At 39.3% G+C, this 13,414-nt stretch overlaps 1 protein-coding gene across 11 annotated transcripts in view; it reads left to right on the forward strand.

Moving 5' to 3' along the window:
• Window positions 1-13,414, forward strand: part of MBTD1 (mbt domain containing 1) — a 55,942-nt gene extending 42,528 nt beyond the window's left edge. For 10 of the 11 annotated variants that reach the window (XM_073310302.2, XM_073310298.2, XM_078848354.1 and 7 more), the window contains one exon: window positions 9,036-13,414. In XM_073310302.2, the coding sequence (XP_073166403.1) occupies window positions 9,036-9,154 (119 nt within the window). In that variant the 3' untranslated portion in view covers window positions 9,155-13,414. Of the gene's footprint in view, window positions 1-4,883; window positions 4,960-9,035 lie in introns of those variants that run through there. The other variant, XM_073310299.2, reaches the window with a different exon arrangement.

The following is a 13,414-nucleotide window of genomic DNA, read 5'->3' on the forward strand; positions in this document are numbered from 1 at the left end:
CTGTTCTCTTGTGTTAGCCCAAAGTACATTTACTTGATTAGACTGGCAATCTCTTAGCATTCATCAGCGTAGCTTTGAGAACAAGTGTAAGCAATGGTGATGCTGAAATGCTGTCATAGTGTTTAAGGCCCTGATTCTGCAGTGAGGTTCCCCTAGGCACAGGGGCTTGCCCCCAAGAGTTAATTTCAGGACCAGGGCCTCTGTTTGGAAGTGAAAACAAAGTAGGGTTTTCTTATATGATGAGGCAGGAATAAATTGAGTGTTTGGAGGGAAAATCAACTTCTGGAATGAAGATGTGGTATCCGGTAACTTGAAGATTTTTTTTAGAAAAAACAGGTTTGTTTGTTTTTCCAAATTAGAATACTAATAAACATTTGTAAGGCACTATAGAAGTGCTTAGTAAGTGATGGTGGTATATATATTTAAGATATATGTAGTGAACTAGCAAAAAAAAAACCCAACTCCTCCTTTTTAAGTGGGATTGGTTCACAAACAAAAAAAATTCCTGTCACACTGTGTAAATCTAATAACTGCACTTCTGATCTAGAGACAAAAGTTGTTTCAGTATGTGGTCAGGAGATCAGGTGTTGGCTGTGAAATGCAGCTGCTGCAGTAACGCTTTGAAGTGCTCCTATTTTATTGGTAAAAGGGATTAGGGTTGGGACACTTTTTTTCTTTAATGATTGCTTCATAGCCTGTCCAAGTAATCACTAGAATTCAGAGAATAAAAGGGGTGGGTGGAGTTGTTGAGAGTTGGGATTTTTAACATCCCCGAAATGAATTAACTTTGCCATTTCACATCAAGACCCTTATTTTCCAGACTCCAAAGCAGAATGAGGCAGACATTTCTCAGTGACCAGTCTGAGTTACCTAATTCACTTTGACCCAAGCGTTTACTTTAGTTTGACTTGATGTTTAGAGAGGAAGATACCAGTTGTGAAGAAGCCTGTCAGTTTGTCGAGCCTACCCATGGCAGGTGGGGTGCGGAGGAGCTTCTCTGGTGATGAAGAGTTGACTCCTCCTCCATATCGAACCCTTCCAGCACAGACAGCCCCGGAGGCCTTCCAGCCTCCCAGGACTAGCCAAGAGTTCAGTCCCAGCCTCAAAACAGGTAATGAGCACCATCAAAGTCTCTTGGTTACTGCAGAGGGAAATGCTGAACAGGGTGGGGAACAAAGCATGGTCTGGCATGAAATATGCTGCCTTGTTTACTTGTTTCTGTCTGTAAAGTAGGAGGAATAGTCACTTCCACTGGTCCATATCAGTCCACTTCACTGAATTCATCATAAGGGAGCAATGGTTCCCAGGGCAAATATAAGGATTCTAGGTCACTGAGGCTTATGGACACTGTGATTTAACTACCATACTGCACTTCAGCAGATTTTTTTTTTACGTGTGCAGATACTTTAATTTAACTTACTGAATTGTAATATGCAACACAACATCATTGTTAGAACACTGCACATTATTCCTTAAAGGCTTGGACACCCTGTGTAACTGGAGAGAAATTTGTGTTTGCATACAGCCCGTGCATAAGAGAACAGCTGTTTGGAAAAAGAGGTCTTTTGAATTTAAGCATAATTGAGTCTCTTATATTCAGTGTTCTACAGACGATGGTTGGGTATGATAAGAAATAAATTTGAAAGATTTACCCTTTTAAAACAAACCTGGTTTGTTTGTTTGTTTTCCCCCCCATGCTTGCTCCAAAACCAAAGACTGGTTTTATTTGAACATTGACAAAATGAAGTTTTATCCATCTTAATCAGTGAATAGGGAAAACCCTTTAAGAATTCATTTATTAATAATATTGGTCTGGCAGATTAAAACATCTGAGTCTTATGCAAGTCTTGTGGTTTGTATAAGGTAATCCTGGACTGTAGAAGTTAGAGATGAAAAAAGCTCTGAGATCCTCATGACTGTCTCCCTTCAAACATAAGATAATCAGATGTATCAGATACTCAAAATATCCTTGACACCTGTTAGGGTGTAGTTATGCTATCTATCACCAGTTAGTGGTAATGTTCTTTAAGCACCTTAGATGAGATGCTGTGAACACCATAATGTGGCTTTGGATGCTGAGCTAAGATCATGTTCTGACTGGCAGTTCTCTCCCTGGGTTGTTGTGGCCATTGCTATGTTCGGGGTTTGATCATACAAGGAACTGAAGGCACTCAGTACCCCATAGAAGTGCTCAGCCACTCTCAAGATTAGGCCCTCGTTTTCCAAACAGTGTATTGCTGACTGATATCCAGTCTGCTCTGAATGTTCATATTCTATCAGAAAAGCTACATCAGGGTCATTTAAAAAATCCCATTGCCCTCTCATCCCAACATCTGTATGGCTATAGAATTCAATAATACTTCATCTTGCTTCTTTAAGAATTGCTTTTGTTCTCTGGCACAGTCATGCTGCTTTTCTTTTATTTTCATCTGTATTTTGAACCTTTAAGAGTTGTATGTGAAATAACTTCTCAGCATTGAAATGTAGCCTTCAGACAGCTCTCTGTTGAGAAAGACATGATCTCTGGGCTGTCAAGGAAAGAAGTTGCTTTCCAAAACCAGTCCCACTTTCTTGACGTGTGTTATCCCCTAAAGTCAGGGTCTGATGTTTCCTGGTGGGGCAGGTTAGTGACATCTCATCACACTGGTACAAGGGAGATCAGTATGTGGCTTCCTTGGGTAGCAAGGTACTGAGAGCACTCTGCAGATAGCTCATGAGGGAGCACCTTGTGTGTCTTTCCTTCTACTCAGAACCTTTCATCAGCTGGATGTTCAACCAAGTGGCTTCATGATTTAAGGCACTATAGCTAAATAATTATCTCTTTGCTTATCATTCAAGTGGTGTATTATATAGGTGTAGCTTGAACCCATGGTGTTGATAAACTTTTCTTCAGGAGATTTGTTAGCGGGGAAAAATAGTGTTGTTTAAATATGTAACTGTCAGGATCTTCATGCTAATTGAACAGATCTAGGACAAAATGTGAAGCCTACTAACTCACCAGGTGTACTTGAAATATTGGGCAAACCCACAAGCATTATTTAAATACTGGGGAGGATGGGAACTTGACCAAAGCATTTCAAGTTGTAGGAAAGCAGTTTATACCTCTGTGTATTAGCGTTTTCCTAGAGTAATCTCTCTATTAATGATTGTTGTTGCTTATTATGTAAAGATACCATGCCTTAGGTGTGTGTGGTCCTCCACAGACTAATAAAAGAAAAGGTCCCTGCTGTACATTAGATGTGACATAGGGACAGGCAAAAATAACCAAGGTTTTTGGGGCAGGGTAGGGAGGGAAGAGGTTTTCATGACGCAAGGTAGTGAGGTTGCTTGATTTTTTTATAGGTTTTACATCGTCCTCTGCCGCTTTCTTAGCGATTTTTAAAATATTTTAATGTTTTTAAATTTTATTTTTATTTAGCACAGGAGTGTGTATCACCATGGAAGATATAGGACCATAATAAAAGAATAATTAAATGGCTTGTAAAATTGTAGCAGGATTACAAATAGCAACAGGTTTTGGGATTTATTTTCAGATTTCACTACATCAAATTTTTGCATTTGAAAAGACATTGGTGGTGTTAACTTGGTATTCAGTAACTGAAACTCTTTAATGCTTCTCTCATTCATTTGGTCATCAGATAGCCATCAGTTTTTGTATATTAATCAACCTTTTAATGTGGGTACTGCACCTTTAATGAAAACTTTGCCATATTTTCTTTTCAGTGTTCCTGCTTTTCATATATGCTCATATATTGATAAGTATCACTTTTCTTACTCAATCAGATTGCGGGGTTAATTACAACCTATTTGCTACTGCTATCCATAATATCATTCTTCTTTGTGTTTCAGATTTTTTTTTTAAAATAGGAAGATAGAAGATTTAAAAACATATCCTGGGTCTTAAAAATTAATTGCAAATATGCTGCAAACCCTCTATTATAAACAGTTTTTCCTGCCTGTCACTTACAAAAATGACCATGAAAGAAAATGAATTATGAGGCATCTGTGATCTGAAGATAGTACATGTTTTTTAATCATGCTTAATTCTCCTTAGCAAAAATTAAAGCATGAAATTAAACAGTGAAATTATGGGTTTGAGTGTTTCAGTTAGTAACGAAAATAATGTAACTTGGTTCTGAATGCTGTACATACACATCTGTAGTAAAGGAAGTTTTTAAATTCAGCCATCTGTTTCGGAAGATGAAGGAGAAACAATATCCATCTTAATGTTCACAAGATAAGCTGTTCTCCTTCAATGCGAACTGTGAATGATAACTTAAAATGCTGGTTTTAATTGAAGTCTGCATTTCTCAGCCTGTTCCTGATGGCAACCATCTTACTGAAGAGTGACAGAATTGATTATGCCAATATCATAGGAGCTGAGCATATGAGAGAAAGTGGATTACTGTTCTCCTTTTAAACTGGTTTAACAGCCAAAACTCCCTTGCTATATATACATTAAGGAACAAATTCTGTTTCTGGAGCTGTTCGTTCCATTATAGTCCATTGGAGACTTATGCGTGTATCCCAGGGCAGAATTTGACTCTTCAGATTTTATTTAAAAATTAAGACCCCCCCAATCCTGCGATCAGACCCACTAATGTCCAAGGGGCTGTGCTAGTGGATCTAATTGTAGGACCAAAGCCTTAATGTTATACAACCTGTTTGTGTAGGATGCCTTATCAGCCTTTCATCCTGAGTAAACAGAATTTTCCAGACTGCAAGCTCTTTGGGATAGGGTCTGTCACTTACTATATATTTGTATAGCACCTAGGATGATGGGCTCCAATCTGGTTGGCTTCTGATAGCTACTACAGTAGTAGATATTAAATAAGAGTAATAAACACAAATATTCACTTTTTGTACCTGTAATTGTCCTTCAGATTGCTACGAAATGTGCTGGTCCACTGAAAAGTTAAAGGAAAAATGCTCAGTGACATTTCACCCCTTCTAAAATGAGCTGAAATGAAATTGAACTAGAGAAATCAGGAGTGAAATCAGGAAGGCCAAATCACACCTGGAGTTGCAGCTAGCAAGAGATGTTAAGAGTAACAAGAAGGGTTTCTTCAGGTATGTTAGCAACAAGAAGAAAGTCAAGGAAAGTACGGGCCCCTTACTGAATGAGGGAGGCAACCTAGTCACTGAGGATGTGGAAAAAGCTAATGTACTCAATGCTTTTTTTTGCCTCTGTCGTCACGAACAAGGTCAGCTCGCAGACTGCTGCACTGGGCAGCACAGCATGGGGAAGAGGTGATCAGCCCTCTGTGGAGAAAGAAGTGGTTCGGGACTATTTAGAAAAGGTGGACGAGCACAAGTCCATGGGGCCGGATGCGCTGCATCCGAGAGTGCTAAAGGAGTTGGCGGATGTGATTGCAGAGCCATTGGCCATTATCTTTGAAAACTCATGGCGATCGGGGAAGGTCCCAGACGACTGGAAAAAGGCTAATGTAGTGTCCGTCTTTAAAAAAGGGAAGAAGGAGGATCCTGGGAACTACAGGCCAATCAGCCTCACCTCAGTCCCTGGAAAAATCATGGAGCAGGTCCTCAAGGAATCAATTCTGAAGCACTTAGAGGAGAGGAAAGTGATCAGGAACGGTCAGCATGGATTCACCAAGGGCATGTCATGCCTGAATAATCTAATTGCCTTCTATGATGAGATAACTGGTTCTGTGGATGAGGGGAAAGCAGTGGACATGTTGTTCCTTGACTTTAGCAAAGCTTTTGATACGGTCTCCCACAATATTCTTGCCAGCAAGTTAAAGAAGTATGGGCAGGATGAATGGACTATAAGGTGGATAGAAAGCTGGGTAGATCGTCGGGCTCAACAGGTAGTGATGAATGGCTCCATGTCTAGTTGGCAGCTGGCATCAAGCAGAGTGCCCCAAGGGTCGGTCCTGGGGCCGGATTTGTTCAATATCTTCATTAATGATCTGGAGGATGGCGTGGACTGCACCCTCAGCAAGTCTGCAGATGACACTAAACTGGGAGGAGAGGTAGATACGCTGGAGGGCAGGGATAGGATACAGAGGGACCTAGACAAATTGGAGGATTGGGCCAAAAGAAATCTGATGAGGTTCAACAAGGACAAGTGCAGAGTCCTGCACTTAGGATGGAAGAATCCCATGCACCGCTACAGACTAGGGACTGAATGGCTAGGCAGCGGTTCTGCAGAAAAGGACCTAGGGGTTACAGTGGACAAGAAGCTGGATATGAATCAACATTGTGCCCTTGTTGCCAAGAAGGCTAATGGCATTTTGGGCTGTATAAGTAGGGGCATTGCCAGCAGATCGAGGGACATGATCGTTCCCCTCTATTCGATATTGGCGAGGCCTCATCTGGAGTACTGTGTCCAGTTTTGGGCCCCACACTACAAGAAGGATGTGGAAAAATTGGAAAGTGTCCAGCAGAGGGCAACAAAAATGATTAGGGGTCTGGAACGCATGATTTATGAGGAGAGGCTGAGGGAACTGGGATTATTTAGTCTGCGGAAGAGAAGAATGAGGGGGGATTTGATAGCTGCTTTCAACCACCTGAAAGGGGGTTCCAAAGAGGATGGTTCTAGACTGTTCTCAGTGGTGGCAGATGACAGAACAAGGAGTAATGGTCTCAAGTTGCAGTGGGGGAGGTTTAGGTTGGATATTAGGAAAAACTTTTTCACTAGGAGGGTGGTGAAACACTGGAATGCGTTACCTAGGGAGGTGGTGGAATCTCCTTCCTTTTGAGGTTTTTAAGGTCAGGCTTGACAAAGCCCTGTCTGGGATGATTTAGTTGGGGATTGACTCTGCTTTGAGCAGGGGGTTGGACTAGATGACCTCCTGAGGTCCCTTCCAGCCCTGATATTCTATTATTCTAAATCCATAGCCACCAAGTTTCTGAGAAACTTGTAATATACTGCTAGCTAGAAGAGATTTTAGCTTTGAGTGATGTTTAAAAACAGCTCTCTTTTATAAGCAGAAGACTTATAGGGGGAGATAAAGCACGTCAGCCTGAGAGCATCAAAAACCCAGACAGCCCTATGTAAGTATTACTTGCTTATCTACACTTTTCCCAGTTAAGCTGAATTACTGTCCCAGATAAGCAGTCGGTGTATAACTGGCTGATACAGTCTATTCTCTAATCTAGTCAAAGTGCACCAGTTCTAAAGGTACAGCAGGCCACTCTCACTCTTGAAGCCCAGCACCCACCTGAGAAAATTGTTATATTTCAATCTGAAGAAGAGCTCTGTGAAAACTTGTCCCTCTCATCAGCATAAGTTGGTCCAATAAAAAATATCACATCACCCTCCTTATGTCTCTGATATCCTGGGACTGACACAGCTACACCAACATTGCATACAGATTTCAATCTGTCACTTTGTCAGAAATAATCACAGTAGTGACACGCTTGAAATAACATCTGTTTTTCTTGGTTGGACAAAACTTGCCACTTACTCATCAGAATACAATGTGGAATTCCAGTGACATGAGCTGCTTAATTCAGTTACTAGTCTTCTATGTGGAAGCAGCATTGCAACAAGATGAAGCTTAATTTACCATTTCTTAAAATGACCTTTTATGCTAAGATGGTTGCTGTAGGCAGATGGCTCAGAAGGGCAGACTTTGTAAAGAAGAAAAAAAAATCCTCTTTGAACTTAGATTATTTTGCTATGCAACATGGATATTTGTGTTTTAAGAAATCACTTTTGCACATCTTACTGGTTGACCCTTTGAGGGTATGTCTACACTGCAAAAAAGAAAAACACCCACAGCATCAAGTCTCAGAGCCCGGATCTAGAGACTCAGAATCATGGGGTTTGCACTATGACATTAAAAATAATAGTGTAGAAGTTCCTGCTCGGACTCTAAAACTCATCCCCTTCACCAGGTGTCGGAGCCGGAGTGGGGAAAATCTACACTGCTATTTTTAGTGCTGTAGCACAAGCCTGAGTCTGTCAACCCAGGCTCTGAGACTTGCTACAATTCTATTTTGGGTTTTTTTGGTGTTTTTTTTGCAGTGTAGCCCTATACATAGATGGATTTACTATGTTTTCCATCACTGTCCAGTATTTGTTCTTCTAAACAGTGGGTAATCGGTTTTCAGTTTGTCACTAGCTTAACCAGAGGCATTAATATGGGGTCACTGAGGCTAAAATTAAACCTCAGGGGCATTTGTTAAAGCAAAGTTATTCTATCATTTGAAGTGATGTTAAGGGTGTAACTTAAAGTGCAGTTATTGTCAGAAAAGTCAAAGCATCTGCTTCCTGTGAGGTATCTGAGTCCCAAGAGAAGAAGGCTGGTCAAAGAACTAGACATGAGATCTGGGTTCTACTGTAGCTCTACCACATGCTTCCAATGGGATCTTGGGCATACTTGACCTCTTAATCTCTTTCTCTGCCTCAGTCTTCCCATCTGTGAAATGGGTTTAATATCTGCCTGCCTCACCAGGGAGCTCATGATTCATTGATGAGAAAGGTGCCTTTAGGGTTTTGACTGGAAGGTGCTATAGTAATGTAATGTGTATTAGTGATTAATATATCTGCCCACTTCACTATTAGAACTGTGGAGACAACCCAGCTGTAGAGGTGTGAACAGAATTTATTTTGCCTCATGTAGCTTGTCAGCTAAGTTCTGACTATGCAGCCTGGAGATAATGTAAAAGGTACATCTTGGGTTAGGTTGGTGGTTCTTTTCCCCTGGCCGTGATCCCAAGTTAAATTTGTAGGCCTGGGAGTAAATGAAAATCATATTTAGATACAAGCTGAATTTAAACTTACTGAGAAGCAGTTACTGTGGAACACCCCTTTCCTCCCTCTTCCCCTCCTAATTTATACATTTTACAGTCCTTTTTCTGATTATAACTGCACTTTAAATCTGCAAGTCTGAAGCTATTTTATTTACTATATATATTGTTTCTTAAAAATAATTTATCTAAACTTTAGCCTTTTTAATGCTCAGTTTAAAATTATTAATGGGAAGAAAAATGTTAGGTTTTAGTTAAACTGAAGGGAAATCTTAATTATTTTTAATTCTTTATGGGTCTTTATCTTTTATTTTTAGTGACTTCACTGCAGCTGAAGGAGGAGTTGCTAGATGGAGAGGAGTATAACTTTCTTCAAGGAGCATCTGATCAGGAAAGCAATGGGTCTGCCAGCTACTACATCAAACAAGAACCATAAGGCAGCTCAGAAATGTGAGGGGCAGGGTGGTGGTGATAGAGAAAAGAGCCTTTCTCCAAGACTGACTGACTGATTTTGTTCCCATTTCAATAGTACAGTTGCAGAGCTGTACTTGGGGCACTTTGCTAACTGTAGATGAAACTTCTGTTGAAAAATTTTTGGAGGGGCAGGGAAACTATTTTAGTGAAAAATTTTTACAATTTATTAAACAAAAAATGACATTTTTGTGTTGTATTTGAAGCTTTTGAAAGAATTTTGTAATATTTTCAAATTCAGATTTATTGTGCATTCTTAAACTGAAATTCTAATTTTTTGGTAAAATTAAAGTTTAATTAGCAGGATTGCAGAAAACTGTTTGAGGAGGATATTGTTGCAAATACAAATGAACTGTCATTACAAATGAACCTTGTTGGTACAAGTTGGGAGATTTGGGACTTTTGTGAGCTGTATGAGTCACACCTCTGGTTTTTCATTGTGAAAATACTGAACTGAAGTCCTGACTTTGGGGCATAAAAACATATACATGATTTAAGGGGACCAGCCCTGCCAAGCCTTACTTGTGTGAGTAGCCCAATTTCAATGGGGGTGCTTTCATGAGGTGTGGTATTAACTTTTCAAGATGGTTACTCATTTAGGGCCTGATTCAACACCCATTGACTTCAGTAGGTTTTGGATTGGGCGCTTAATCTTGGGATGCTCAAGTAAATGTTTACTGAGCCCCATGTTAAACTGGAACTTCAGCAGATTCTCTCGTGGAAAATTACATGAAACTAAGTGTTTAAACTAGAAATTCAGGACCTTTTCCTGTTTTTTATGTTTGGATGGAAAACATATTTGAGGGAGGAAGGAATCTGAGGGCCTTTTCTCTGGTTTTTATTCCCCAGAAAAATCTAGACTCCTGCTTTCCATATCTTCAAATACCTGGGTATGTTGGCATCCTCAAGAGATGTACCAGATGAACTAGAAAAATACTTACTATGAAGGCAAAAAAAATCTACTCTCAGTTCTGCAGAGGTTTTAATATTCTGCTGTCCAAGAATATAACAATGGAATTGGGATCTAAAAAAAAATATTTTGCTTCTTGGCAAATTGGACTCATTTAGTTCTAGACGCCAGTCTCACTTTAATCATCCCATTATTTTTGACTCTTTAGCTGAACAGATCTCTTTAGACATATTCGCAGAAGATTATAGTGACTAACATCAAAATATGAGGATTTTTAATAAGTGCTGAATAATTTAATCCCCCTTCCCATTTTTACATCTGTGTGGATTTTGGCAGGTGGCCTAATTCTTGGAGTTGATTAGCAGCCTGATTTATTTATCTTTTTCCCCCCACCCTGCAGAGTTGTGATGGGAAGAATGGGCATCAAGAGCTTTAGCTTTTACCAGTAAGGTTCATTCACTAAACTCTCAGGAATAAACTGAATATGTTCTATAAGTGCTTCTGGGTTTTTGGAGGTCCCCTTCAGAGCAGTACAATGATCGTCTGACTCTTGACCCATACAGTAGGGCTTAGAAGAAATTAATCAAAATTATTAACTTCTATGGTCCTTCAGCCGAAGAAATGCTTTAACAATATCTGCCCACAGAGCCCCAGGAGACCATTTTTTGGTATTGTTTGAACTTAAAAAAAAAAAAAATGCATAGAAAGTTGAAAACCAGCAATTTGATTATTTTCTAAAATATTGCTCTAACTTTGGGTAGAAGCATTGTTAATATGCACAGGTTTACCTCATTCTATGCAAGAGGGGATGATGTAAAGTTTTGTAGTTACTACTGAAAGTAAAACTTGTCCTGTATAGTGTAGGAATGTATGGAAACCTTTTCTCCTCTCCCCCAGTCAATTTTTTGTAATATTGATCCCTTTTTGACAACTGTTTTCTCATATCAGCAAAAGCTGGTTATCAGGTGTGAAATATCAGTGAGTTCAGGTGGAAAAGCTATTTTAGCTTTAAAGTATCCATATTAAAAGGACTCTGTCAAGGTTGACCAGCTTCAAATTTACTCTCTTCAGTTCCCAGGCCCTTTGATTCATTTAATTTATTTAAAACGCAAAAAAAAAAAAAAAATCAGAGCCTTCCAAAACAAGGGCTGCAGTGTAGTTTTACAATCCCAGCTCTTGGTCAGAGAGATGTAAAGGCAAGTCCAGGATTTTGGATTACATAAGCTTGAAACAAAGGCATTTTGGTGAGCCTCGGTCACACCAAGTACGGTATCTGTCACCTATCAAAAAGTCAGATTCTGCTGGTACTTCCTCAGGTTGGTTAGTACTTGAATGCATTGATTTCACTGGGACTAGTCGCATGTCATATAAAGAACTACTCAATGTGAGCAAGGCTGGCAGAATTAGGCCCACAGAGCACAAGGGATGCATGAGATGCATCTGCTTTCATAAAGCCTCTACTTCCATAGAATAACATTTAAGCCATGTCTATACTTCTGGCTAAGTTGGCACTGCTGCGATCGATGCAGCAGTGTCAATTTAGCCGGTCTGGTGAGGACAAGCTACGTCGATGGCAAAGTGCTCTCCCATCAGACGTCTGTATGCCACCTCCCCGAGAGGCAGAAGTTAAGTCGGTGGGAGAGCATCTCCCATTGACGTAGCGCAGTGTAGACACCACTCTAAGTTGACCTGACTTACAACTGAAGTAGCGTAACTTAGATCGATTTACAGCGTTAGTGTAGACTAGTCCTAGTGACACAAGTAGCCCAGTTGACTTCAGGAGAACCACTGTTGTTTGAATATGGGTTAATGTGAAAAGGAGTTGTGGAATTGGGCCCATAGTTAGCAAGTCAAATCATGAGGGCAAAATATCCAGATTCCTGGGCTCGTGTTTGTTGCCCATCTTCAGAGCTTGGATTATCCAGACTATTATAACCCTGATTTGGGCTAGATTTTAAGGGGAATCTTTGGATTTTTTTTATAGTAAAATGCCCTTGTAGGGGGAGGGGTGGAGAATTTGGGGGGTCTGTCAACCTTTATAATATTCCTTGAAAATGGTTATTTAAAAACTAAACATGGCTATCTGCAAGCCAAATTCCACCCTCAGATACACATGCTGACTTTGGTGGGAATTTCATGTGTATTTGAGGATGGAATTTCAGTCTGGTTTCTGAATCCAAAGAATACTTAAATCCTTCACCTACCTGTCAAGTACAATGAAACCTGTCCTAAGCAAAGCATATAAGGAATCACCTAAAATCACATGCTTGGGAGAGGTCTGTTTACGTAAAAGTTGAGCTAAATCGTACCAGATTCATACTTGCAGTGGTCTTTAAAGTGGTCTCTTAAAACAGTGGGGTTTCCTGTTGGCAGTGGTGTCTTTTTAGTACAGGCTTCACTGTATATGTACTAGTATTAATTAATAACATGGTTCAAAGAATTTTCTTCCTTCGTTCTCCTGTGAACCATGTTACTCGGCTAAAAGAAAGGTGAGGTGTTAGAGGTCTTAAATCTCTATTGATGTCTAAGTTGGGGATCAAACAGTCATTTCAATATTTGGCATAGCAAGTTTTTATAACCAAGGGGTAGTGCAAATAACTAAATTTACCTTGTAACTGCCCCCCTTCCTTTATGGCTCAGAATTTTACTGCTGACCTTGATTTTGTTGTTTTAAATGCAACTTCTTAACCTTTTCCTTGCTATGTATAAGGAAAGCTAAAGCATTTATCAATTTCTTGTTTTACGGATACTAACACGGGTTTCAGTGTTTGTTTGTTTTTATTATTATTGTTTTTATGTGATGTGAATACCCTCTCCCACCAATATTTGTACTATGGTGCTAATATATATTTGGTAACAATCCTTTATTGGGAAGGGATTAAAAAACTGTGATTAAGCTGAATTTTTCTTCCTTTTAATTTTCATTTTTAAAAAAAACAGTCACAGCCATTTATACAACAAAAAGCATCAGCTTTTGCCCTTGGGAAAATATATTGGGGTGGGAATCAAGATGAAATGAATAGGGTTTTTACATCATTTCTGTATGTATTTGATATATAGATCAATATCTGTACAAATTTAATCTTTTATTTTCTTGGTAATTTGTGTGGTCAATGAGAGAGAGTTTTTAAAACTTTCTCATGAAATGTATATAAGTGAAAAATGCTTTTGGAGAAATTAATGTTACTTTCATTTTTACCAGACTGCAGATTTTCAGCATGGATGTGAAAAGCATTAAAATTATAACTTTGTGTACAAGATGAAAATAATTCACTAAATTTGCCTTTTTTACACAAAATAAAAATGTTAAAATAA

Source organism: Lepidochelys kempii, chromosome 14 (assembly GCF_965140285.1).
Source record: "Lepidochelys kempii isolate rLepKem1 chromosome 14, rLepKem1.hap1, whole genome shotgun sequence".
NCBI classification, from domain to species: domain Eukaryota; kingdom Metazoa; phylum Chordata; order Testudines; family Cheloniidae; genus Lepidochelys; species Lepidochelys kempii.